General features: G+C 53.6%; 1 protein-coding gene across 1 annotated transcript in view; it reads right to left on the bottom strand.

Moving 5' to 3' along the window:
- Nucleotides 1-26,580, bottom strand: part of Col20a1 (collagen type XX alpha 1 chain) — a 36,978-nt gene continuing 10,398 nt past the window's right edge. Inside the window, exons 4-38 of the mRNA XM_040732659.1 lie at nt 25,686-25,829; nt 25,282-25,437; nt 24,900-25,025; nt 23,901-24,059; nt 23,254-23,373; nt 22,613-22,777; nt 21,714-21,866; nt 21,140-21,312; nt 20,615-20,744; nt 19,301-19,446; nt 19,097-19,220; nt 18,772-18,908; nt 18,108-18,237; nt 17,729-17,871; nt 17,401-17,533; nt 16,855-17,003; nt 16,560-16,689; nt 15,459-15,497; nt 14,207-14,345; nt 11,265-11,407; nt 10,862-10,971; nt 10,369-10,527; nt 10,216-10,293; nt 9,480-9,566; nt 8,607-8,660; nt 4,366-4,461; nt 4,234-4,287; nt 4,064-4,117; nt 3,618-3,671; nt 2,635-2,706; nt 1,980-2,015; nt 1,833-1,899; nt 1,588-1,758; nt 1,117-1,194; nt 1-247 (exon numbers count right to left, since the gene is read on the bottom strand). Of these exons, the coding sequence (XP_040588593.1) occupies nt 1,121-1,194; nt 1,588-1,758; nt 1,833-1,899; nt 1,980-2,015; nt 2,635-2,706; nt 3,618-3,671; nt 4,064-4,117; nt 4,234-4,287; nt 4,366-4,461; nt 8,607-8,660; nt 9,480-9,566; nt 10,216-10,293; nt 10,369-10,527; nt 10,862-10,971; nt 11,265-11,407; nt 14,207-14,345; nt 15,459-15,497; nt 16,560-16,689; nt 16,855-17,003; nt 17,401-17,533; nt 17,729-17,871; nt 18,108-18,237; nt 18,772-18,908; nt 19,097-19,220; nt 19,301-19,446; nt 20,615-20,744; nt 21,140-21,312; nt 21,714-21,866; nt 22,613-22,777; nt 23,254-23,373; nt 23,901-24,059; nt 24,900-25,025; nt 25,282-25,437; nt 25,686-25,829 (3,905 nt within the window). The 3' untranslated portion in view covers nt 1-247; nt 1,117-1,120. The remainder of the gene's footprint in view (nt 248-1,116; nt 1,195-1,587; nt 1,759-1,832; nt 1,900-1,979; nt 2,016-2,634; nt 2,707-3,617; nt 3,672-4,063; nt 4,118-4,233; nt 4,288-4,365; nt 4,462-8,606; nt 8,661-9,479; nt 9,567-10,215; nt 10,294-10,368; nt 10,528-10,861; nt 10,972-11,264; nt 11,408-14,206; nt 14,346-15,458; nt 15,498-16,559; nt 16,690-16,854; nt 17,004-17,400; nt 17,534-17,728; nt 17,872-18,107; nt 18,238-18,771; nt 18,909-19,096; nt 19,221-19,300; nt 19,447-20,614; nt 20,745-21,139; nt 21,313-21,713; nt 21,867-22,612; nt 22,778-23,253; nt 23,374-23,900; nt 24,060-24,899; nt 25,026-25,281; nt 25,438-25,685; nt 25,830-26,580) is intronic.

Below are 26,580 nucleotides of genomic sequence, written 5' to 3'. Positions count from 1 at the left end.
TGACGAGCAAGCAGAGGTTTATTTGAACTCGGGATGGGCAGGCAGAGGTTTATCTGAAAGTGCACAAGGAAGGGGCTTGAGAGACGCCGTCCTTTGCCCTTCCAGCTTCCTGCTGCTTTGGGGGTCTTCCTTTGGTTTCCCTCTCCGCCCCTCCAGGACACCATTGTTCTTAGTGTTGAGACAAAAAAAAATATGGATGATGGTGCTGGGGCGGTACAGGGTGATTTGAAGTGGCAGAAGGGAGGTCCTGGTAAGAGAGAAGGGGCAGACACAGCTGGACTGTCTGCAGCCAGTCTCCTGGCACAAGGGAGTGTAGGCTTCCCCAAAGGTCTCCACACACTCGTTTTTGTTGTGACATGGAAGCAGGGCAGAACCCTGAGTTACTCTCTCTGGTCTCCTGAGTCAGGACAGGGCCGTCACACCCGGCGCTCTCTAGCTTGTCCGTTGGCGGCTCCCCACTTCTGCCACCCACTCTCCATCACCCAGGCACCTCGGCACCCCTGAGCCCTTGTCTACTTGAAGACAACGCTGCTGCACCCATGGGAACCTGTCTGTGCCGCCTGCTCTCGCCTGCGTGTGTGTGCACAGAACTCACCTGTGTTTACCCCATGCTCACACACCCACCTGTGTTCACTCTACCCCCACCACATGTGTGTGCACCAGGAAACACCTCCTTAGGCAGGTTTGCACATGGGAGGTTTGCTCGGGACATCCAGAGAAAGGGAAGAGGTCATCTGGTGCTGTGCCCTGCCCCGCCCCGCCCCACCCTAACCTCAACCTTATTGCCCACACTCACAACCCCCGGAGTAGTCTGTCTCACCTGGTCAGGGGTTCACTGGGGTGCCCTATTGAGGGCCAGTCTCTGTAATCCCCCCTGACATTGTGGGGCTCCTCCAAGGTCTACGAGCATCCACACACTCCTGCAGCTCAAACCTCTGCTCTACTCTGTGACTCCTCCACACTTGCTGGCCCAACGAGGGTCATAAATGCCAGCTCCATCCCACTCTCATGGCCGTTGCCCACCCTCCCACTGTGCAGCCCCAAGCAGATACCCTCCTCTCCAGCCGCCCCTCCTTCTTGCTCCATGGCTGGGCTGACGTGATGACAGAAATTCACCTGTTCAGTTCAGGGGCTCTGGGGCCTGGCGCTCCTGTAGTCCAGGGCTGCTTATGTGGCTGATAGCTTCGGGCTCACCTGACAGGAAAGGGGGACGCTGCAGGACCAGGGGATGGAGCAGCTTCAGCTTCTCTGCCCTGTCTGTCCAGAAGGAGGGCTGGGTCCTTCCAGGATAACCATGGGGTTTGGCCTTTGGCCAAAGACTCAGCACTCATGACAACAGCCCATCTGGTCTTTGAGCCCCAAGCAAGTATCTTAGTGTAGGTTCAGTGGCCAGAGGACTTTACTTCAAAATAAGGTGGGGTCACCTGTGGGCACCCCCAAGCTATTTCTGTTTCATTAAGACATCTTTGGGGTAAAGGGAATGACAAGGAGAAAACACACACACACACACACACACACACACACACACACACAGAGGCAACCAGTCACTGTCTACTTCTAGAATCCCAAGAGCAGGAATCCTGGTACCTTGGTCCTCAGGATGGTGGACGTGTCCCCCGTCTCCAGGAAGTAGAGCCTCATTATGTGACCCAGGAGGCTCTATAGACCCAGGTCTGCTTGGCTTTGCCGTCTCCACCATGAAGGGCATTGGGGGCCGGGCATTCTCATGGAGGAAGGAATTTAGCTTCATCACATGTGCTGTAGAAGAAGACATCAGCTGGGGCCCAGCCTCGCCGGTAGGGATGAGGCAGGGCAGGGTGGGCTTCACTCACTCTGTATGGCTGACTCGCAGGCCTGGCTCACCAGCTGGAAGATGGCGGCAAGGGACTGTGGCTCTCCCTGGGAAGAGGACATGGCTTTGGGGCTCGTGGCAGGTGCCACTAGGGAGTCCCAATCTCCAGATTATGGCCCTTACCCACCTTCTCTCCTCGTTCACCTTTGGACCCTGGGAGACCCTGTAGCAGGGGGTAAAGGAAAAAAAACCTGTCAACGTAGAGACAAGGAGATGCAGGCATGGCAGCACGAGGCAGGCTTGACTCCACACAAGCTGATGTGGTGTCGGGGCCTCAAGCCAGCTACCAAGGTCCAGGAAGGCATGGCCCTCGGCTCCGGCCCAGAGTGAGCTAGTGAAGCTGGACACCCACAGCAGGAATGGCCCCAAATGGAGCTGGGAGTGATCTGCAAAGAACCTGTCCCCAGCTGTACATTTTGTGCTGGGGAGTATGAGCGGAGGTCCCAAACAGTCTAGAGAACAGAGCCTCCCTTGGCCCAGAGGCAAGCCTGAGCCAAGAGCTGCTCATCATCCCGTTTCTTCCCCTATGTCATGCCCACGTTATGGAGCCCACATAGGAGGCCCTGAGCTGCTGGAACCCTACTTCTCTTGACTGAAGGCTAAGGTGGCCTCCCAGGGAGTTGGATCCCCAAAAATCAACTGCTGCCTCCTCCCAACTCTGTGCCCCCACTGAAGCCATGCAAAGCTCTGAACAGGCAGATCTTCAATCAGGGAGCCCCTGAACCTATGCTTACACCATCTCTGTCACTTGGCTGCCTTGCTGGAAGGTAGGGGTTACTTACCGTGGGCCCCACAGCCCCTGGGGGTCCTCGCTCCCCATTGCTGCCTCTGGCCCCTGCCAAACCCTGGAAACCCTGCAAAAAATGCAGATATCAGAGTTTGAGCCCCCAAGGAGTCTATTCCCTTCCCCAGACCTGGCTTGGTATCAGGGTCCCATTGCCCCTACAAGGTTAACCCTGGCTGCTCTCAGGCCTCGCCCTCTTCCCCAGCATGCTCCAGTCCTGTTCCCAAACCAGTGTCTATAACAGACCATTAGTCTTCATCCAGCACCCAGGACAGACCCTCCCCCAACCCCTCCTCCAGTACCCAGGACAAACCCTCCCCCAACCCCTCCTCCAACACCCAGGACAAACTCATACAGGCACTCCACCCCTCCCTCCCTCAGCATCCAGGGTAGACCACCCGTCCCTCACCCAGTTGTCCATTACTGTTCATTCAGCACTGGGATGACCCCTGATCGACTCTGGGTGCTCTGGCAGAAACACAGTGGGCTTCCCCCAACCCCAGAGAGCATCCTTGCAGCATATCCTTCTATTCTAAGTCTCGGCTGCTGGCCTGAGTCACCCTCTCAAAGGTTCACTGGGTACAGAGCTCAGAGTGAAGAGCCCCTGGGGTTGAGGAAGGAAAGTCTTCTCAAGGTGAGGAAGCTACAGCTTCCTGCAGGGTCCCCCGCTGCTGGGACGTCTGACAGTGGGAACAGCAGGGTCTAGCCACCTGCCCCTACCAGGCCCAGTCAGGAGTCCTGGCACCCCTGCCCTGTGGAGTTAGGGTATAGGTATGGTTGGGTCTGTACAAGGCTTATTTCCGTAGGAACCTGCTCCAGGGGCAAGGGTCTTTTCTGGGGTAGAGTTGGGGTGCTCCCAGACACAGACAGATCCCTGTGGAAGGCTGCAGCAGGATGGACAGTGGCTGGGGATGTCCAGTGCCTTTCTCCCAAACTAGCTGTCCAGCTCCAGGGAGCCTCGGGATTCTGGGCAGAGCCTACCCTGGGGCCAGGTGGTCCAGGCAGTCCAGCAGGTCCCTCCAGTCCCCTCATTCCCTGATGGGCAGAAGAGGAGGAAACTGTGATGAGGGCTTATATTAATCCTTGCCTCTTACGGTGCCCACCCCAGCAGCCCCCGATATATTCTTCTCACTGGCATTTCTCTCCTACCAACTTGATGCCCTTTGGATCCAGGCCAGTACTGTCCCAAGAAGGTGACCCACCCTGATTAGAGGAGCTGCCTCCCTTCGCCCCACCCCAGGGTGACACCATTTATCCTTAGTGTGGGCCGAGATAGCTTTCTTTCCAGCCAGGCCTTACGGGGAAATGAAGCCTCCGGTGGAGGAGGAAACCTCTCCACTTCCTCTCTCCCCGTAGCCTTCTGTCTCCAAGACTCTACCTGGGCCCACTCTCTCCCACTCATCACCTCCTGGACTTGGATTCAGTACCTTTGGTCCCTGCAGGCCAGTTTTCCCGGGGATGCCTTGCTGGCCAGAGAGGCCCTGGGAGGGAACAGAGATAGTTCCAACGTCATATGCAGAGATAGCGGCCAACGTCATATGTGGAGGAGGGTCCTACCCATATCCTTTCCCTGCCATCACCCTGACCCCTTCATTACCTGCAAGCCAGGAAGTCCATGGTCTCCCTTCTCTCCTTTGACCCCTGGGGGACCCTGTGAGGGGAAGATGGACTGAGAGGCAAGGAAGAGAGACAAAGCAGAAGAAGATTGGGTACAGATGAGAGCACCTACCATGGGTCCCTGGACGGTGCGTCCCTGCGTCCCTGGTGACCCCTGCTGACCTCCAGGCCCTTCAGGTCCTGTCTGTCCAGGTGGTCCTGGTTCTCCCTGGAGGTACAAGAAGCACTGGGAGTACCGAGAAGGCTTGCCCCCTGCCCCTTCCTATTCACTACCGGCCCTTAGCACCGTCTACCACCCCTGGTTTTCATACTAGGCCACAAGCACCTTCGCTGGAGAACAAAGGTTCCCTTGTGCCTACCCTGAGTGGGTCCTGATGGGGACCCTGTCTGTAGGGCACTATCAGCCCCTGGTCACTCAGCCCCTGGTCACTTATCCAGAGCCACATACAAGCCAAAACAGAGTCAGGGTTTGAAGCCATCTCTTCCCCCCCCCCCCAGTTCCTCTATTCCGCTCTGGTCCCAAAGGGGGCTTAGAGAGGAAACCTGCACAGAAATCACCAAGAGGTGAGAAGGAACTTAATGGGTATCTCCTTAAGCTCTGACACCCAAACACCAGACTTGGTTCTCACTAGATATCCAAGCTCTAAGGGACAGGAAACATCAGAGATATTTAAGCTGAGATTAGGGAAAACACTTCCAAACTGTCTTTTTTTTTTGTTTTAATTATGCAAAACAGTGTTTCAAACATGATACAGCGAACTGCTCAGTCTTACTTAGAAAACACCAGCATGGAGACGAGGACCATAACCACGCTGGCTCCTTAGTGATTCAGCGTACTTAGCACGCAGGGAAACAGCAAAATTAACATTGAGTAGCTTCAAGAAGAAAACCGCTTGGTCATGTCCATAACCACTGAACAAATGATGCATTTTATTTAATGTCTGTTTGATTTGCTTTTTTTCAAATTTCAAATAAATTAAGATTAAAGGAATTTTGTTATCACATGGAAATGAATATCTGTCTCAGTGTCCGAATCAGTGCTGCATTTAATGAATTACTATTAAGCCAAGACATCTGTACTACCACATGACACCACCTGACAGAGATCTGAACTACTCACCAACATGACTAAGCAAGAAAAAGCAACCATAGTTATAAACTATGGGCAGGAGAAGGAAAAAATAACTATGCGGGTGAGCTCATGTGAATCTGAAAAAACGTGGATATAAGATACATCACAAAAAAAAAAAAAAGACCAGACACCTGGACACAAAAATAACCCTCAGGGAAAGAGCCTGTCCATAAACCACAAGAGAAGCTGCAATGAGAACAAAGACCACCACCTTCACGAGCAGCAAAAAGACCAATATTTAAGCATGAGCCTGAATCCTTCAACAAACAGGAAGCCATGCTCCTGGATGATAACATGCAACCTCTAAAAGTACCATTTTTTCCTAAGCACAGCTAGAACCTGAAGTTGGTTCCAATGGAAACATCAACTACGGGGGCTGGAGAGATGGCTCAGAGGTTAAGAGCACTGGCTACTCTTCCAGAGGTCCTGAGTTCAATTCCCAGCAACCACATGTTGGCTCACAACCATCTGTAATGAGATCTGGTGCCCTCTTCTGTCGTGTAGACAGACATGCAGATAGAACACTGTATACATAATAAATAAATAAATCTTTAAAAAAAGAAAGAAAGAAAGAAAGAAAACACCAACTACATTTCCTAGTCTAAGGACAAAGTGAGTTCTACGGTCCATGGTGAATAATAAAAGAGAACCAGCAGTGCTCTGAAGAGGACCAAACTGGGCTGGCAAGGATGGTTCAGTGGGTAAAGGCATGTACTGCTCAAGCCTAGTGACTTGCGTTCAATCCCAGGAACTCACATAAAGGTGGGTGAACAGAACACACACCCCCAAAGTTGTCCTCTGGCCTGCCCATACAAGCAGTAACACAACCTGCTGTGGGTTGAATCTGCCCCTGTTGAAGGAGCTGTGGTATGGAAGCCAACCGTCATTGGTGACACTTGGATCTGTCTGGTGGACAGGAACGGTTTGGCCAGGCGAGGCTGTGGACTGGCAGACAAACGGATGAGGAGGGTAAAGTGTGCTTCGGAGGTAGGTAGGACTAGGTAAAGATGGCACTGTCAGGGATGAATCCTCAGGGGGCGGGGGCTCGAGGCTATCTTTTCGAGGACTGGATGTGGCTCCTCCCATCTTCCAACGGGTGTAGGTCTGAAATGCCCAGCAGTTCCAGAGAAGTCAGTCCATTTTCTTCTCTCAGACTGAGGGGGGAGCCTTTTAAATTTTAGTTGTATTTAGCACGTATTTATTTAGTGTTTGTGGACACGTGGGGCGGCCAGAGGACGACGTGTATCAGTTCTGTCCTTTTCACCGGGTGGGTCCTGAGAATCAAAGGCACGCAGGCTTGGTGGCAAGCACCTTCACGCCGCAGAGCTACCTTGCCCACCTTGGAAGGCCTTTTAAAATAGCCTACGAAACTCGGACTCCAGAAGAGACAGAGCAGGGGATGTAGACTAGACAAAAATTACCTTAAAGGGCCAAAGGGCACACAACAAGAGGGCAAATAAGCCACAAGTCACTTCAGTAGTGCAGCTGACTCCAAACAGTATAAAACACCCACCCACACACACCCACACACACCCACACCCACACCCACACCCACACCCACACCCACACCCACACACACACACACACACACACACAAGAGCAAATAACAAACAGGGCAATGGAGATCTGGAGGACTCCCCTTTCTAATAAAATCCTGGCAGTTTTCGAAAGGCACCTGAGCTACCATAACAAGGTCCAGGCTAGTCCAGGGTACATAGTGATCCCTCTTACAAACAGACAAAACCTCTTACAGGCTGCCTAACTTCAGCTAGTTATCCAGGAGTGGCCTGGAGAGCAGGTGGCCCACCATGGCAGAGCAGGTCCAAGGAGGACAGTTGACACTGTGCATATACGGACACAGGCATCCATCCCCGAGGAGGCCCGGACTCCTGCAGAATATACCCGTACACATATCCCACGGCCGGAAGGCTGACTACTATCTCTGCGTGTCCACAGTACAAACACCGCAAGCCAGCTCTGTCTGAGTTCACTCAGTCCTTCCCAAGAGGCACTGTGCCAGGGTCAGAGCAGGACAAGGCCTGGGGTGCGGTTTTACAGACACCCCGAAAGGCTGAGAGACGCGAGGGCGTCAACGCAGGGCAGGAGCATATTCCAACGGCTGCCACTCCTTGCGCGTCTTGTGCTCAGTACGTGTGGCATCGCGGCCTGCCAGTCTAGAATCAAGCAAGAATGACACCTTGCAGGCCGCTGTGTGGGTGGGACTGCTACTGAAGTACACTGCCTTCTGCTTCACACTGTCGGACCAAGACCCTTGTCCCAACACACCCATAGACCTTATAGAGCCAGACCCTCCCCTACGTAAGGAGACCAGTTCTCCCATTCCTAGCCAGAGGAAAAGGATCACCCTGCAGTGGACTATCATTTAGCTGTTTTATCTGTCGGGATACAGCAAAAACTCCTGTCGTTCCCACAGTCAGACTACGTTCGCTAAGACCGGCAGAATACCCTGATAAGAGGTAAGAACGGAGCACACACAAACAACTTTCCCAGAGTCAGCCCGATTTTGTCTGTACAGCATGCATGCTGTCCGAACCTGGGGTTATCTCTGCTGCTTTATAATGCTAGGTAGTGTTCTGAACTCAGATTCATATGGAGGGCACAAATGCTGCTTATATTTGTCTCTACGTAATCCTTAATAAACCTATTTTACTCAGCAGGATCAACTTCAGCGATTCTTTGGGCTGTCGGTGCTATTCCCCCAGTCGGTACACATATAAATTTTACATCTCCAAAAGATTGATTTGTATTCTGCCATACTCTGACCCTGTCTCCAACATGCCCATAGACACTGTAGGTGGCACCAATTCAGAGGCTAACCATGTCTGAAAGCCTTTTGGGACTCAGTCTCCTGTGTCCTGTGGGTGGAGGAGTTAGCAAGTGTCTATGGAGGGGAATGAGGAGACCGTTGAAGAGCGAGGCGATCTGGACCTGCCCACTGGACTCCCAAGCCTCAGTTTCCCCCCACCTGTGCCATGTGGAGGATCCTGCCCATGAGAGTAGGTGAAGAGTAGATATCCACTAAATACTGGGTCCAGCAGGTGGCGGGGGAGCCCAGAATAAGACCTCCGCTTTTCTACAGTGGGGAGCCCTTCCACCCGATACGGGGTGCCATGGAGCCTTGCTTGCTATGCTCTGAGTGTGGGGTCCCTCCCACTGCAGCTCTGATGAGGCACATTGCTCCTGTACTTCACAAGACCTACCTTGGGCCCCGGGTGTCCCTGCTGTCCTGGAGTGCCATTCCTTCCAGGGAGGCCCTGTAAGATACAGACAGGACTCAGTACCAGCCCCATCAAAATCCTTAGTCCCACTCAGCTGCCTGAGATCCAGCTGCCTCCTCCAGTCCTGGACTCCTGTCTGTGTTGCTGGGAGGGAAAGGATCCTCCGAGATCAAGGATGTCCTTACTGCCCTCCTCCTCAATGCTAGGCACCCACTGGATTAAGGCAGATCTGAGGTCACACACTCTGGGCCTATATACAATGAGACATGTGGACCACCAAGTGCCCAAAGTAAGTGATCTTCACAGGTGTCCCGTGACCACTGACTCCAGAAGTATCCCTAGTGGCTCAGGAGCCTTGGGCTTGCAGAGAAAGGACCGGAAGAGGTATGACGATCCTCTGAGGATACCAAAGGCCTGCCCCAAGGTAGAGGGCTTATGGTGCAGGCTAACTCCTTTCCAGTACCCAGTAAGACTATGGCTCACAGTTTGCCACATCATAGCCCACCAGCCACCCCAAGCACGGTCATGGAGAGCAGTGGGGGTGGGTCCTGGACTCATTCCATCCAGAACGTCGGAGAAACTCTCGATTTCCTGGTAGAGAAAGGCCAGCATCTGCCCACAGACACCGGACATATATGAGAGATAAAAGCTCAACCAGTGTACAGAGGGGCTGGCCCAATGGACATAGAAGAAACCCGAGAAAGCCTGTCCTCTGTGTAACATGGCTTGGGAGGGCTGCTGGTGGGTTTAGTTTCCTGAGAGCTGCTGTGAGGGGGCATTATGTCAACTACTCTGTCTCCACCAATGGCGGCAGAAGTTTCTGGTCACCTCCAGGGAAGAAGACACTGGACTCACCGGAGGGCCTTGGGGCCCCGGTGGCCCAGGGGTCTCAGATGAGCAGGCACAGGGGGAAGGGGAGGCTGGGCACGTCTCTCCATCCCGCTGGAAGAAAATAAATCATTTGTTCAATGGACATCTCTCCACCCCACCCCCCCACCCCTGGCCCTGGATCTCATCAGATCTTAAGACTCAGCATGGCCGAAGGACACCTGACTCTAGGAGGCCTCTAGTCATCACCAGAGGTAGGGCAGGTCAGAGTAAAGGCAGCCAAGTCCTGTGTATGCAGTAGGCTCAGTGTGCCCTGTCCTGGATAACCACATGGGCCCCGTATCTCCTTTTCCCTGCTTTCCTCCCAGGCTCCTAGCATGGCCAAGTTCAGTGTGGGTTTCTCAAGGGACTAGTGAAGATAGATACCAAGTCCCCAGCCTCCCTGCATGGGCGTCTCCCTGGGCCTATAGAGAAGGGGGACAGTGTCTCCTTAGAGCTGACCAGTGACTTCTAAGTGACACATGACTGTTAATGGTGGAAACAGGATGCCCCGCACATGTCCCGGCCCAGGGCAGTTGCTGTAACTGTAGATGAGGCTTCTTGGCCTTCCCCCAAATGCCTGTGGGACTTTCTGATTGAGGCCCCTGGCCACTTCATCCAAATAGTCTGTTTTCATCTCTATCAGCATGGGTCTAGACAGGCCGTCTATGACCCTTACTGGCATGCTCACAGGACCAGTGTCCGGGACCTTATTGCTACCCACCAATGCAGGAAGTTCGCAGCACCTGTCCTTGTCTGCCCAGGTGTCACTGCACACGATTTGCAACATTTGGAGCTGGAACTATGAAGCAGGAGGAAATGTCAGGTCCCATCGGCAGAGCCCATCCATCCTACGAGGCAGGGCCCCGAAACTCACCGTGGCTGAGCTGCTCCTCGGCCCCCTGACCTTGGCTAGCCTCCCTAGTGTGATGAACCCAGCTGTGGGTGGGCTGCCAGCATCCCCAATAGGCCGCTCAGCCACCTTCCGACAATCCACGTAAAGTCTGACCTTGGAGTGGCCCACGGCCACATGTACCTGCAGAGACCAAAGTGAGTCTCCCACCCCAGACCAGGTCAAAACATATTAAAAGGGGGCCCAGCACAGAGGGTCTGGGGTCAGATCCCAACTCTACTCTGGGGTCTACGGGGGGCCACAGCTTCCCCCAGGGAAAGCTACTGCAGGAGTCTCCCTAAGAGGAGAATTTGCTCTCTGACCCAAATCAAGAAGGGACCATAAGAACAGAGAGGGGCACCAGGGTCAAAGGCCCTAGGTGGACCAATGCTTGATTCTCAAGAGAGACAACCACACTCAGGGAAGGCCAGATCAGAGGGTCAGGGCCTGCAGGGCTCAGGCAGACAGTTCCCAGGACCTTGTGGAAGCTTCCGAAGAAAATCTTCTTTGCATCCTGCAGGTCGAAGGTGACCTCCTGCAAGGCTGCCCTGGGATCATGGTTGAAGTAAGTCAGAGACTTCCTGCCAGCTGCCAGGGGGGATAGGGAAACAGGTAAGAGTGGTAAGCTGGAAGGGGGTGGCAGTGACAGAATCAAGTCCCTACCCAAGCCCCACGTAGAGCCTCCATAATGCAAAGACGTGGAGATACCCAGGGTATCTGCTCCCCACGGAGGATGGGCTTCCATGCCTAGTTGCCTGGGGGAACCCCACAGCTTAGCCTGAAGGCTGGCATCCTTATGTGCCATGAGGTTTAGAAGGTAAGCAGGGGCCCTTCCCACCCCTCCCAACTTCCGAGGGTGGTATGATGGGGCCCACAGTCACCATCCAGCAGAACTCCAACGATGGGCTGGAAGTCCTCGGCCACCATCTGCCACAGCGCAAAGGCTTCTCGGGGTGTCTCGGGGAGCAGGCGTACAAGGAAGACAATGGTGTGCTCTGGTGGCAGGGTTGCCGGGTAGATATCACTGGAGAGACAAGGGGTTTGGACAGATTTCAGAGGACTGGGCTCAGGCCTTCCTGCCTCAGTTTCTCTATAATGAACATGGGAGTGTATCAGAGCATCCCTCCCCTCTGCCCAAAACTTTCAGTGTTCAACAGGAAGTGCTGAGGACCCTGGGCCAGCAGACCCTCTGCTCCCCAAAGCCAGGCCAAGGCTACAATGAAGGTCACTGTGCAAGGCTGACTGAGACCCTTATGCTCAGTGGCACTGTAGGTGAGGGTCCTGACCAGGGAGACTCCAGCAGGAAGGTCCCTGGAGCAGTCCTGGGACTCAGGAGCTACTCGCACTGAGTAGATATGCTGAGGTATCAGAGTAGGCGACGGGGGAATCCATGCCTGTGTTGGTCCGGGCTATCTAGGGGCAGAATAAGGTCAAAGAATGGAGTCTTGAGTCACTCAACAAGAGTATTCATATCAGTCTACAGCCTCCCTATTTGACCTTCATCTGCTCTTAGGATAAAAGCCAAGAAACACCAAATAAAAAGCCAAATAAGATACCACCTCAACCACGATCCTATAGTTCTTTCTTCTTTGAGACAGGAACTCACTACATAGCCTGGGCTGGCATAAGATTCACGGTGATCCTTTCTCAGCCTCCTGGGTTCTAGGATTCCAGGTGCCACCACCACACACAGAACAACTCGACAGTCCTCTAAACACAACGATCACAGGGCCTCACGTGTTCCTTCCTCAGGCATCCTCGCCATTCCACCACAAGAAAGGGTCCCTCTACTCTTAGCAGCTATGGGGTAGGGGTAACTTGAGCTAAGTGGGCACTCTGAAGAAGTTAGGTATCTGTCCCACACTCTTTTGGAGCCCCAGAAAGGCGGAGAGAGAGAGAGAGAGAGAGAGAGAGAGAGAGAGAGAGAGAGAGAGAGAGAGAGAGAGAGAGAGAGAGAGACTGTGTGTTCCAGGAAAAGTCACTCATCTGAGGGGAGGAACAAGTAAGGGAGATCACTACTGAGAATGAGGGCAGCTTTAATTCAGGCTTTGTGGAAAGAGCAGAGACAGGGACAGCAGGTAGCAAAGACAACGGTGGGAAGGAAGAGGCTTGTGAAGGAAACCAAGGGATAGTCATTAAGGTGAGGGGCAGCCAGATGTGCCAAGCCTGAATGAGGACCAGGGGACATTTGACAGGAAGGTCAAGCACAAAGTGCATGCGGCAATGGCCACGCCCGCCTCAAAGGACACTTCTCACAGGGAGATGTAAAAATAAATCACACAGGTAGAAAAGCTCTCAACATCACCGTCACTGAGGGAATGTTAAAAAAGAAAAAGTGAAGAACCACCTTGCTGTCAGGAACGTAAAACCTACTGAGTGTTGGTGGAGCGAGGGGAACCTTTGAACGGTGTTGGGGCCGTAAATTAGTATATGGTATGGTATATGGGAAACAGAACGGAGGGGCCTCAAAACACAACATAATAACCACCAGATGATCTGACAAGTGTCCATCTTTGGGTACAAAGGAAATGAGGTCAGACTTCGTGGTCACCGCGGCTCTGTCCGCCAGAGCCAAGAAATGGAATCAGCCAACATGCCCATTAAATTTCTGAGTGAGGAGGGTGAAGCCAGGCTCTGAGGAGAGTGGCGTGCGTGTTCACACCTCAGGGTACGAACGGATGGGAAAGCTGTTGAGATGTGGTAAAGTCCAGGGAAGGAAGACCGTGAAGAACTGGAGTGTGGGTATGCAGAGGACAGCTGCAGACCGTCACCGGCAATGGTTTTACGGTAACAAAAGAATAAATGTTGGAAGACATCGCTGTGTTTGCCCTTATCAAATCATTAGCTAATTCGAGTATATAGAAAAAGATGGTGATTCTGTGTGGGTCTCAGCTGAGTGGGCAGGAAGGGTATCGCCAAACTCATGACCAGGAGGCTTTTGCATGCACCTACCCAAAATTTCTGACCATTCTCAGGGAGGAGCATGACCAAGGACAAGACCCCCAGATTGCTGCCTGCACCTGGGCCTCAAACTGCTGTGGGAGCCCATGGGGCCGTGCTCTGTCTCCTCGTGGCCTCCTTTCTTGCTCACGGGGGCATGTGGCAGAGGTCAGGGCTTTTCAGTGCTCCTCGGATACCTCTGTGAACACCTCCGTGAGGCCTTATTTAGGCTTCTGCTACATGCCCGGGGTCTCAGTTCTTTCAGGGTGTGGGAAGTGATTTTGCTCAGTCGTACTGTGTGCAATCCAAGTTCAGGTTAATGGCCCGTGCATGGGGTAAGCCGGGATTGGTGTCTACCAGATACCAGGGGCCTCGTGGCTTCTCGTGGCTTCCTGGGAAGCCACCCACTTCTCACAAACCTACGGTGATGGTAGACTCGCCCGTTAGGCTACAAAGCAGACACGCAGCCACTTAGAGGGAACAGTGCCGTGGCTCATATGCAGAATTGTGTGACTGTGAATGACCCCCTGAGCTGCACAGGGAGAAGACCCTTAGGCATGCTGGGCACAGAGCCTAATCCCGCACGCAAGACTTCATTAATCTGTCAAATGAGAATTTCTGGAGTACATGCGGCCAAAGCCAACCAGTCTATCTATGGTCTGTTGACATGGTGTCAGAGGCTGGTCAGTTTGGGGCCAGGGTCATGGCAGAGCCACAAAGTATGTGACAGGGTCTGATTAACTCACAGAGATCCGCCTGCCTCTGCCTCCCAAGTGCTGGGATTAAAGGTGTGCGCCATCACCGCCCGGCTTCTGCATTAACTCTTACCACCCCGTTTTGCACAGCCTCTTCTTGTGCTTGCGGTTCCCTTGGCCCCGCTCACCTGGCTCGCCGCATCAGCTGAGCATCCTTGAAGAGCGTGAAGGTGGGAGCCTCACCCAAGGCTGAGGGCTCCATAGCCACACCTCGAATAGAGGCATACTCCTTTGCCACGAGACCAAAGGCCACCATCAGGTCAAACCCTGGTGGAACGGGGAGTGATGACTTGAAACCATCAGGGAAGAGGAAGGGACACTTGGAGAGGGGTGGCAGGACACAGAAGAGAGGTCCTAAAATGATGGCTTGGGATGGGGTCACCAGGACAATGAGAAGCCGGAGCAGGGTCTTGTCCTTGCCCTCTGGGGGAGAATCTAGTCCCTTTCTAGCCAGGTGGATATCTATTCCAGGCCACTCTGTTCCTCTTCCTCCATTCCAGCTCTGACACTGGGGACATTGCTGCTCTAGCTTGGAAAGCCATACACAGGACACACTAGACACCCTGACACTCAGACCCAGCCACCTGCCTTATACTCCTACCAAGCAGCACCTGCACTCTGCCCCAAACCAGCTCCAAGTTTGCTCTCTTTGAGGAAGACCTTGCTGAATTCCCCTCTGGCCAGCACAGAAGCTTCAAGCAGCTCCTTTTGCTCCTTGCAGCCTGAGGACTCTGCATGGTTGAGATCCCAGCTGCAGGCTGAGACTGGTATACAAGTCACTGGGATGATCAGTGTCATGGTGGGTCCTCCAAGTGCCAGCTCCTTTTACAGCATTGATTGGCACAAATCAGAGAGTGAAAACACACATGTATTTAGTGTTTTAACTGTGCACCACCAGGTCCAAGGGTGCAGAGGCTCAGCCTTTCTGAGGCCTATTTAAAGGAAGCAGCCACGCCTGCCCGTCTGCCCACTGGCCCTGCATCCCATGGGCCCCACCATTCCCTGATCCCACCACTCACCATCCCTGCCAGCCTCAGGGCAGTGGCAGCCCCAGACTTGCATCTTACTGGGATGCAGGTGAGAAACAGCCTTCCTATCACAGAGCCTATCTGTCCACTCTGTACTCTAACGGCCTTCCCACGCAGGATAGAACCCCTGATGTGCCTCATGCTAAGCGTCACCCACACACACACACCCTCCTGCATAGTACTTATGAGGACTCCAGGCTTTGCATGACTTAGCCCAGAGGCCTAGCAGCAGGGAGCCACCCAGGGACCCAGTGGAGCTAAGCCAGCTCTGTCTCTGCCCGGCACATGCCAATACTAAGAACAGCAGAGCAGGCAAACGGCAGCACAGCAGACACAGATATACAGGACCTACCTGAGAGGGGACTGTCCGGGTGCAGGGCTGGGCAGGCTGCTGAGAGAGGACACGGAGGGTCCGGTGAGTCACATCGAAGCTAGCCCGACTAGCAGAAGGGCCACTTCGTGGAGGGCAGTTGCGGGCCTCTGGTAAGCACAGGTAGACCTGCACGTGCCTCACTTTGCTCCCTCTGGAAACCCCACCCCGCAGTCTCAGTTCCTCATTGCCGTGTCAGGATCTCGCTGAGTGAGCAGGTACCCCTGCCTACCCTGTGCACCCAGAGCCAAAACCAAGCTTCCACCGGGGACTGTACCCAAAAAAGTTATGGGCCCAAGGTGAGCCCCAGGCACCAGTTGTTAGGGCCAGGGAGATGACTGGATACAACGGACGGCACAGGACTGGAGGTAGGGATACAGGCTGCAGCCAGACACAGGGCAGATGAAGTCACAGTCGGGGCTCCAGGCACAGCGGTCATCCGCTGGGCAGTGAGGAAACAGCCATCATAGGCAACTGGTTTCTGTTACTCCTATGGCGGCCTACGTGGCATCTCCTTGTGGTCTCTCTCTGCCTACCTTTCCCAGAATCCCCCTCGTCTCCTAGTCCCGCCTATCTTCCTGCCTCTATTGGCCAAGCAGTGTTTTATTCATCAATCAATAAGAGAAACATATATGCAGAAGGTCCCTAGTGCCCAAGGTAGGGCACTACAGCTGAGGCAGTGGGCTTCATGGGCTCTGAAGGCCCTCTGCCCTAGCAACGGTGGCTCTCGGGTGACTCCTCACAGCTGAGCCTGGCTTGTGGGTTGGAGGATACCAGAGACCTGACTATGCCCTGTGGCGTCAAGGGCAGGTCTCTACTGGACAGAACTCTCCCTGCTCTCCAGCCATTTCCCAGTCACTCTGACCCAGCCTGCTCTATTTTGGGTTCCCTATTCTCCACGCCCTCTCCACAGTCTGTTGAGCCCGGGGTCTCACTGGCTATGAGGTCTCACTGAGTCTAGTATCTGACCTAGTCTGGGGTCTGACCAGATCTGAGGTCTGATTAGATCTAGCGTCTAGCTGGACCTTGAGTCTGGCTTGGGTCTGGGGTTGAGAGGAAACTGCGGTCTTGGTGCCTACTAACCTGTGCGGCACGTGGCAGACGCTGCTACACTCTCCCCGGCTCCATAGACAGCTGAGACCAGGACCCTGTACTTGGTGGCAGACAGCAGGTCAGGAAGTGTGACGTGGCTTCTGGTGCCTGGCACAGAGATCTGTAGGGGGCAGGAGACCTTTGAGCCTTCCCTCCTAGACTGCCCTTTCCTTTAAGTCCTCCCTCTTCTACCCATCTTTCCCTCCATACAGAAGCTGTTGCCCCCCCCATAGACAGATAAAAATCAGCACCTAAATCCCTGGGTGACCATCCTTTATAGACTCACGGATTTCTCTGGTCCAGAGCCTGAGGCCAGTGAATAGTTGACCCGGTAATGTAGGACGTGGCCACTTGATGGTGTCCAGCTGACCTGCAGGCTGTTGGGGGTCTCCGAGGACAAGACCAGATTGGACGGGGGGCTCCTGCTTGCTGAAGCTATCCAGTGGCACAGACAATGTGGAATTCAAGACTCTCCAGAACGGAGGTGCCCACAGCCAGAAAGCCAGCCAGCCAGCCAGCCGGCATCATCTTGTGCTCTGCCCTGCCCAACCCTAACAATGTCCCTGCTGATTCCGCCAGTATCCCTAGGAGGTCTTACACAGAGACTGTGTCACCCGTGCCGGGGAATTTAGGCCTCAGCCATCCCAAGAGCCTGTACTCTTTGTGGGCTCGGATCCATTGGGCTAACCCAGGGTCTCAGGGACGGGGGGGGGCGGAGCCTGCTTGCTGTGGGAGTATGAGGTCCTGGGCAGCACGTGGATCCAGGGAGGTCTGGGTCCCCTCTGTGCTGCTCCTGTCCCAAGCCCATCTGCGTGGAGGAAAGGCCACCTACAGGGGACATAGCGGAGGGACACAGGGTCGCTGCGAGTGCCGTCCCTGTAGTAGGCAAGGATGGTGATCTCGTATTCCACATGACCCATCAGGCCTGGCAAGACGGCTGTGTCACGGGTCCCTGGGACAGAGATCTAGAGAAAGGAGAGTCCGGGGTCCACCTGGGTGATAGGGAACCTCACCTCAAGAGGCAGGCTCACAGGCTATGGGCAGACAGGCATTCCCAAGACGCAGGACTTGGATGGACATAGAGTCTAAGCCCCACTCGGCCTTGGGGCCCGGGGCCATAGGAATTTCTCTGAAAGGTCGTCTGCCCCCAGTCCCCTTACCTCGTGGGCCTTGCCCTCTCCCAAGGGCATCCACTTGATCTGATAAACAAGTACACCAGACAAGGCAGCCGCCACCCATGACAGCTTGACTGCATCTCCAGGGAGCTCCATCACAGACAGCTGGCTAGGGCTGGGAGCTTTCTCTGGAAGACGTGGTGTACAGATGAGTACAAAGAGTTGCTTTCAGATAAGCATCAGCCACACTGAGGAACGCCCCTGGCCCCTTTGTCTCTCTCTCTGCAGACCTTCTATCACGTCTGCCCAAGACACTTGTCCCCACCTGGCCTGGCACAGCCAGGACAGACATCCAACATAGGCCCTTCAGCAGGATGTCAGGACACAGCCCAGCTCCACCCCAGCCTTGACTTCCCTGACTCACTTGTGGTCACATGGCCAGTCAGCATGGAGGAACCACCCCCAAAGTAAAAACTGGTGACTCGGACAGTGTACTTGGTAGAGGAGGAAAGGGGGCCCAGGGTGGCTGAGGTAGCATTCCCAGGAACCTGAGCCTGTGGGAGGTATACAGGCAGACCAGTTAGGCACCTGAGCCCTAGGTTCAGGACCTATAGTCGGAGTTAGCCCATGACTCCCAAAGAAAAATATGATCAGCTATGGATCCCCAGAATGGCCCATGGGTGGAGATTCATCTCTTCCTGTCTCTCCTTTTAACCCCACAAGCCACTCTGCCTCTAAACCTGGTGTGGCCACGGTCTCGACATGATATCCCTATGCATGTGTGTGTGCGTGTGTGTGTGTGTGTGTGTGTGTGTGTGTGTGTGTGTGTGTGTGTGTGTGTACGTGTCTTTGCTTCAGGCCTTCCCCCAATTCCTGCCAGACACAGCCCCCTTGAGGGCTGGGGTATTATCAGAACTGTGTCCCTTGCACCATCTCAGAGGCTGTGTAGAAGGGGGCTAAACAGATAATGGACTGAAGGTGTGAGAGTCTAAGGATGCTAGGCTCCCAGTGCCTGTGTGAATGCTGAATCTACCTAGGATACTGGGTCCCCCAGGAGGCCCTTGGGACTTTTGGGCCCCTGCTCTTACCTGCCCAGAGTGGCTGCCGTCACTAGAGACATAGCTGACCTTGACCAGGCGCACAGGCCTCTGGGCTTCCCAGGACACGCAGGCTGAGTTGTAGCTCACATCGGAGAAACTCAGGTGTCTTGGGGGCCCCAGGGCAGCTGCAGAGCATAACAAGGCCTCAGGAGCTGGCATCCCTACGCTTGGGACAGGGAAAAGGGTAGGAAGTCCTGGGACTGAGGGGCATATGGGGCATCCAGAGTCATCTGTGGTCTCCTACCCTGGAATGAGCTGAAAAACAGAGCCAGGCATCTGCTGTGTAAACACGCGGCCTGGGAAAGATACTCACCGGTCCTGGCATTGACGATCCGGACCTCGCTGGCCTCTGGTCCCCGAAGGCTCTGCACTGAAACCTCATAGTCCCGGCCTGGCTCCAGGCCATCCAGCAGTACCTCAGGCTGTCCCACGAGTACCTGGCGGGGACACGGCAACACGTATCTCAGCGCCAAGTCCCTCCATCTGTACCACCCTTCCCCCTTTCTCTACCCCTCACCTCTCTCCTCTGCTCCTCTCCCGGGGAGGCAATCAGCAAGTACCGCACCAAGTACTGAGTGGCCCCAGCAGAGGGCTGCCAGGTGAAGCGAAGGGTTCTAGGTGTCACTGAAGCCAGGGTCAGTGCTCCAGGTGGAGGCAGGGGTGCTGAGGAGGGGATGGCCATCAGGGAAATCTTGGGAGGGTGGCACATGCAGGACTCATCAACATGAACAGAGGAACCCTTTTTGCAAATGGTGAGACTTTCGGTGGGTAGGGTTATACAGATGGGGCACGGTCAGGTGGACAACCACCAGTCAGAGCACAGGATTCTAAGTCACCTGTCTTGCATGGCAGGGGGCTGGGTTTTTCAGCTCACACTTCTGGGGGAGCCAGATAATCCTGCTGGCCTAAAGCAATTCACTATAAAGGCAGTGAGGGAAAGACACACACACACACACACACACACACACACAGAAAGAGAGAGAGAGACATATATAACACACACACAACAACAACAACAAAATCATATAATACATGAAGCCAAAATGACCAGAAGAGGCAGATCTGGAGTCAGAAATCAGAGTCAAGGTTTCCAGGGCTGGGTGAAGGATCTGGGATGCCCATGAAATGTACAATTTCCTTGAGGGATAAACATGATTTATGATGGCCTTGGTGTAAATAGCCTGTTCTTTTTTTGTTTATTTATATTTTTATGTTTTGAGACAAGGTTTCTCTTTGTAACCCTGGCTGTCCTGGCATCTCACTATGTAGACCAGGCTGGCATTGACCTTAAGAGAGATCCTCCTGTCTCTTGCCCTCTAGTTCTGGGGATTAAAGGTGTGTGCTGCCACACCCGGCAAAGTCCTGAATGTCAGCCATCCATTGTTCCCTGTAGGTGGGTGAGTGTGGACATGAGTTCTATCTCAGTGCAGCTGTTAGCTAGGAATCATGGTGGGTCTAACAATAGCTGAAATCTAGTGGCCTCAGCCATGTTGCTAGACAGGATGGGAGCCTTGGGACATCTTAAGCAGCAGTGATAATGAGCCACGTGTGACACTACTGTGTTCAAAAGAGGATACCAGAGCCAGGCGTTGGTGGCGCACGCCTTTAATCTCAGCACTCGGGAGGCAGAGGCAGGCGCTTATCTGTGAGTTTGAGGCCAGCCTGGCCTACAAAGCCACACGGAGAAACCCTGTCTTAAAAAAAAAAAAAAGGACACCAGGGGGCTTGGAATGGAGGTTTGTGGGAGCACTTCAGACCCAGGACTGCCTGTTGTCATGCCCTGGTTGTACAATCCCCAAGGGACAGGACTAGACAAAGGTCACCCCTCTACCTGTGATTGCCCGGCCTTGTAGGCTCTTGCCAAACCCACTCTCATAGACAGGAAGCACAGAGACCAAGTATTCTGTGTTGGAGGTCAGGTTTCGAAGCTCCATGGATGAGACAGGCCCCTCCACCACCACCTGGGCAGGAAAATTCCATCAACAGGGATTGGAGAGGCATGGTACCACCATCTTGGGACATTAGGGCCCCACACGGAGCAGAGCAGCACCAGGCACCACGGAGACAGGCGAGCCAGTGAGACGATCCAATTGTCTACCGATGTATCATCAAAGCCGCATCTGGGTGTCTGCAGTCACTGCCCAACACTCCTCACTCTGACTTGGTCTGATTGGTGCATCTGTGTATAGCTACCCACTCCCAACCCCACCCTTCTTGGCTCTTCTCTCTCATGTGGACTTAGTCATCTGTAGGCTTCCATTCCAGCGCTCATCCTTAGCTCAGCAGAACCCGCCTGAGCCCCCTGTCGGCTGCCCCAGCTCCCAAGGAGAGGCTGAACTAGGGGACCCCCTCTTACCTCTTTGGGGGCACCACCCCTAGAAGGCTGCCACACAATTAGGTATTTGAGGGGTGGGTATAAGGCCGGAGTCCAAGACAGGTGGACACTGGATGAGGTGGCGTGGGTCAGGTTCAGTCTGGTGGGCATCATGGGGAGGGGGTCCAGGGCCAGAGTAGTGGCTGCTGGTTTGACTGTGGGGAAAGGTAGTTAAGGAGCAAGCGAGTGCATCTATTTGCTCCCCCTGGTGGTCATGTACAGGAGAGGCTAGAAAATCCTCCCAACATGTCAGGACAAGTAACACCCTGGCTGCAGGGCAGGGGTGGTGCACGCCTTTAATCCCAGCAGAGGCAGGTGGATCTCTGTGAGTTCGAGACTAGCCTGGTCTACAGAGTGAGTGCCAGAACAGCCTCCAAAACAATACAGAGAAACCCTGTCTCGTAAAAACCAAAAGAATAATAATAATAATAATAATAATAATAATAATAATAACACCCTGGCTTAGTCTACAGACCCTCATGGGTCACAAAAAATTGGCCAGGTGTAGTAGCTTCAGTCTCCCTGCCCCTTGGCCACTGTGCTGTTGTGTCCTTACCTGGGCCCCTGCCCTGGATCTTTTGGCAAACGAGGCGGCTGAGCAGAGCAGCTAAGGTGGCCAGCTGAGGGAAGTCCAGCACATTGTGGACAGTGATGTCCAGTGGCTGGGATGCCAGGAGCTTCAGTTCAGCCTCATCCGCATTCTTCACACCTGCTTTGGGGAAGGGCGTGCCAACAGGCCACTCTGAGACTCTCATCCTATTTACAGACAGGACCATAGAGGAGAGACCAGCCAGAGTTCCTGACATATGGGAGGGGGCAAACTGAAGCCACTTGTCCTAGAACCCATGGGGGTGGTCTCTCAATGGAACATAGGAATGAGAATGAGCCAGGGGGGTTAGTGTGCTTAACTCTGGGAGCTCTGGGAAATAGGCCAGACCATGTGGATGCTGGTGCCAGGTGCCCATAAAAAAAGGGGAATTCTGGGGAAAGAGAGGCTCCTAGAACAATTCCCTACACTTGAAGTTTCCTTCCCATCAAACAGAGGGCAGTGAGTGTGGTTAATGCCCCCAGAGAGCACCAGGAATAATTATTGCTGGGGGAGCAGATGGAGGAGGTAGAAGAGTTGTCACACACAGGGACAGCTGCCAGGCAGGGGACCAGTTTGAAGGCTACTTGCAATGTGAGTTGAAGGGTGGCCAGGAGTTAGGGGAGTGTCACAGCGAAGGAGGCAGGGACAGATTTTGTTGATGCTGCCGCAAGGTGCAGTCATGCACCTCTGTGATGTAGGACTCCCCCTCTGGGTTCTATGGGTGTAGAAGCTGCAGGTCAGCAGTTAAGCATGCACCCAATTTTTCCGTAGAGATGGTGAAGCCAGAATACAGATGTGTCTGTGACCCAGAGCCCACCCCAGCAGTGAGCATTCCAACCCAGGGCCCAGGCACGGTGCAAGCTCACCCACAACAAAGACATCAACGTCCTGGTCCTTAAGAAGTCGGGCAGCTGTGCGCACATCATCCTGGGACTTGCCATCTGTCACTAGAATCAACACCTTGGCTGCCTCTGGACGGGCACCTGCTGCTGGCTTCAGGTTCTGCCCCAGTACATGGGTTAGGGCGAGGCCTTAGGAACATCAGGGACAAAGTGACAGGCAGCCACTAGGACTTCCTCTCCAGGTGCCTTCTCAAACCACAGCTGCTCCCAGCATTTGATTCCAGGGCTCTCTGTTCACATATCTTGTCTTGCCAGGCTGAAGACATTTGGGATCAGGGACAGCACCTCCTGAAAATGGTACCTATGGCCCAGCAAGGCCACACCTACGTCTTCTAAGAAGCTACCAGCAAGGCTAACAGTCGAGCTGAGTGGGACCCAGACAGAAGCTACCTATGATCAATGCAGACACTTGCTCTCAACAAGGTGCCTGAATTTCCATGCTTTTGCCAACAGTTGGGGCCGGTGGTGGCGGTAGAGTTTGCTCTCTAAAGTATGAAGTGGGCTCAGCACCCACCGGTCACACAAACATTCAGGGGTAGAAAGGAGCATAAAAGGAGGTTGGCCAGAGGCTTCAGAACAGCCAAACCTCAAGGCCCAGGACATACCTGTGAATGTGTTTCCTCCCCTGTAGCGGAGGCTGTGTATTGCTGCCAGCACCTGCTCCTTGGTGTTGAAGGAGTTCAGGTCCCACTCGGTCTGGGGGTCTCCACTGTACTGAGTCAGACCTGGGGGTGGGTTCTGGTTGCTGGGTTGAAGGGGTTTGTTTTTTTGGTTTCTTTCTCTCTCTCTCTCTCTTTCTTTCTTTCTTTCTTTTTGCAGCACTGGGGGGGAAGCATGCTAGGCAAGTGTTGTAGTACTGCATCCTCAATGCCAGGGCTGTTTTAAAGACCATATTACAGAGTTGCCTGCTCTGGGCACAGCCCTTGGGGCTCCCACTCCCAGGAAAAGACACATTTTCAGGGCCCAAGGCTCTCACAGGAGTACCATCAGAGGGGCTGACGGGGAGTCAGCCATCCCTACAGACCATAACGGCAGCCCTGGTTCACAGAGAAAAATCAATCAGCCACATGACCCAACCCAGACCAAGTAGACTTCTATCAGTCAAGTTTCTCAACTCTCTTGGCAGGCTGATGGACTTTGGGAGGCTATAGCATTCCCTGTCCTATTATGTGGGCAGCTACCACCTTTCTACTGGTGAGGATTTAAGAGGTCCAATCTCCCCAAAGGTCAGGGCAAAGCAGTTGGTACCCACCTACTTGGACTTTATCTGGTCCTATTTCAAACGGTGTGATGATGCTGGCCAGGAAGTCTTTGACCTGCTGGAAGTGTCTGTGGCCGATGCTCCAGGATCCGTCCACCAGGAAGATTATATCAGTAGGAGTTGGGGGTGTGCAGTGGAACTGGGGGTCACCTGGAGCAGGTAAGGATGGCTGAGGTATTGGGTGAGGTTTATAAGCCTCCCCAGGACACCTGAGTATTGTAGATCTGACTGGAGTCCTCAACATACCCTTCCCTAGGATTTGGGGAGCCAGGGTTTCCAAGGACTTTGTGTCTCACCAGATTTAGAAAGACCTTCATGCATCCTAGTTTGGGGTTCCAGCTCCTCTAAGTCCCCTCAAAGATATCAGTCTCAAGTCTAGGGGTCACCTCTGCCTTCCAAGGCTCCTGGCAGCACTATGTCTGAACCTGACAATTTAGTCCCCGGGCTCCAGCACCCACATTTCCAGGCCCAGCTGCCTGTAGGTGGCAACCAGTCATGGGTGGGGGTCTTAGCACCACAGACCAGTCCAAGCTGGGTAAATTGGCAGAAAGATCAGGCAGGGTTAGTTGCAACCAGAACGACTTCTGTGGCCTCAGGATCTTCCACCGCCCTAGAGTTCTTTGTAAATAAAACTCTCCTTGGGTCCCCTTACAGTTTGACACAGACTGCATCTGGCAGGCTTCATGAGATTTATAACACAGCCAGGTAGGTGATTCCTCTGTGGCTTCTGATCCTCGGTCTAAAGGGAAGGGGCCAGGCATGGTTGTAAGGCCCTCAACAGTGGGGTGACACTGTAGAAGACCTGATCCATAGCAACATAGCAGGACACAAGGCCTGGGCATGAGGGAGCAATGCTCACGTCTGAGGACAGAAACCCTCCCACAGCTCTGTGTCTGGTGGAGAAGGTAGTGTCCTCCTGATGTGAGGGGGGACAGGTGAGGAGAAAGCCTCAACTTCATCTGACCCCACAGTTCAGAGCAGTCACCTTACCTAGCTTCTCTTGCGTTCCCACAGAGTCTGCTGTGTGGCTCTGCCTCTCCAGGTCTGTGGTTGGCTGAGCGGGGTCCTGTACTCCAAGGCTCTGCTTGGGTTTCCTCTGATCCTTACTGGCCACTCCTGGAGGCGGGGGGGGGTGTGTGGTCACAACTGCTACCATGCACCTCCCAGACCTAAGCTAGGATTCTGGGGCAAAGATTACCTGGACCCTGTACCTGAGATTATGAGTCCAGGAATATGACTGGTAAGCCTAAATAAAGCTAGACTATGTAGTCAAATACAAACACGAATTTCTGGCCATGTGGCAAAGAGGCACCAGAAGCTTCCGAGGGCTCTCCCCACCCCCAGGATTTACTCTCATTCCACTTTGACCCACCAAGAACAGGCCGGTCTCTGCTTGAGGTAAAGGCGGTACTGGGATCAGGTGTCTTCTCAGGGTCTGAGGCCCCAGGAGGGAAGGAGGTTGGATCCAGGGTGGGCCCCACCAGCCTGCGGCTGCCTCTGCTCAGAGAGTGGCTCTTCAGATCCTCAACTTCAGAGAGAGGAGGGACCGACTGTTAGGACACCAGGCCAGAGTGGGAACAGGGGCTTGGGTTTGGGGGTTTTATGTACTTCCTAGACCTTCCCATCTCATGGGAAATGAGCAGCAATGTCAGGAACAGGAAACAAGACCCAAGCACCTCATAGGCAAAAAGCCTCAGGTCGCAAGCCCAGGCCATGAGCTCCCAACCCAGAGGCCTTCCACCCGCATCCACCCTGTCTGTGTGCAGGAGGACTTACTCACAAACTCCCTTCGTGCCAGCAGGACAGGCTCAGAGTCAGTGAGCTCAAAGATCTGCAAGGTGTAGCCCTTGGAAGGGTTCAGGCCACCCACGGTGGCCTTGGGTGTCTTGGTGGTTAATATCAGCTCCTGCTCCAAGTCCCCTAGGTGGAGGTGGAGAGTTGTTGAGGCTGCCAAATTTACTACACATATGTGTGCACACATGTGGGTCGATGTGTGCACATATTGATGTGTGTGTGCTGGACATGTTTGTGTGTGTACATCTGCAAATGCATTATTGTGGCATGCATATGTGCACATGTGGATGTGAGTGGATGTTTGTATGTGTATGTTTTACATGTTTGCATACATATGTACATTTGGCGTGTATGAATGTGTGTGCTGCATGTGTGTGTATACTAAGGTGGTGTTCATGTATTCATGTATGTGTGGCTAGGTGTGTGTGCTTTGCATGCATATAGGTATACAAATGTGCATGTGTGGGTACACATGAGTCATGTATGTCCTTCATGCATGTGTACCATATAGGTATATGTACATGTACATGCATATGTGTGTATGGGTGTGTGCATTGGATGTCTTGAATGCATGTGCACCATACACATACCCTTACATGTGCATATGTGTGTACATGGATTATGTACATAGTGTAAGAAATCACCCAAACCAATCCCTCTTGAAGTTAGGGAAAAGAACAGGATGAGGGTTGGATGGGAGAGCGAGGGATGGGAAAGGAAAGAAGTTCTGTCAGGAAAAAAGTTTCTTCTTCCAAACCACTGCAGTGGACCCTGGCCTGTGTGGGAACACCCACTTTTCCTGCTCTGGAATGTTGTCGTCTAAAGATAGGATGGGTCCCAGTATTAGGAACAATCATAGCCAGGCCTGATGGTGCAC

The sequence above is a fragment of the Mesocricetus auratus genome, unplaced genomic scaffold, assembly GCF_017639785.1.
Source record: "Mesocricetus auratus isolate SY011 unplaced genomic scaffold, BCM_Maur_2.0 Super-Scaffold_100028, whole genome shotgun sequence".
Lineage (NCBI taxonomy): Eukaryota > Metazoa > Chordata > Mammalia > Rodentia > Cricetidae > Mesocricetus > Mesocricetus auratus.
The sequence above is the reverse complement of the archived record's forward strand: the minus strand, read 5'-3'. Positions and strand labels throughout refer to the sequence as shown.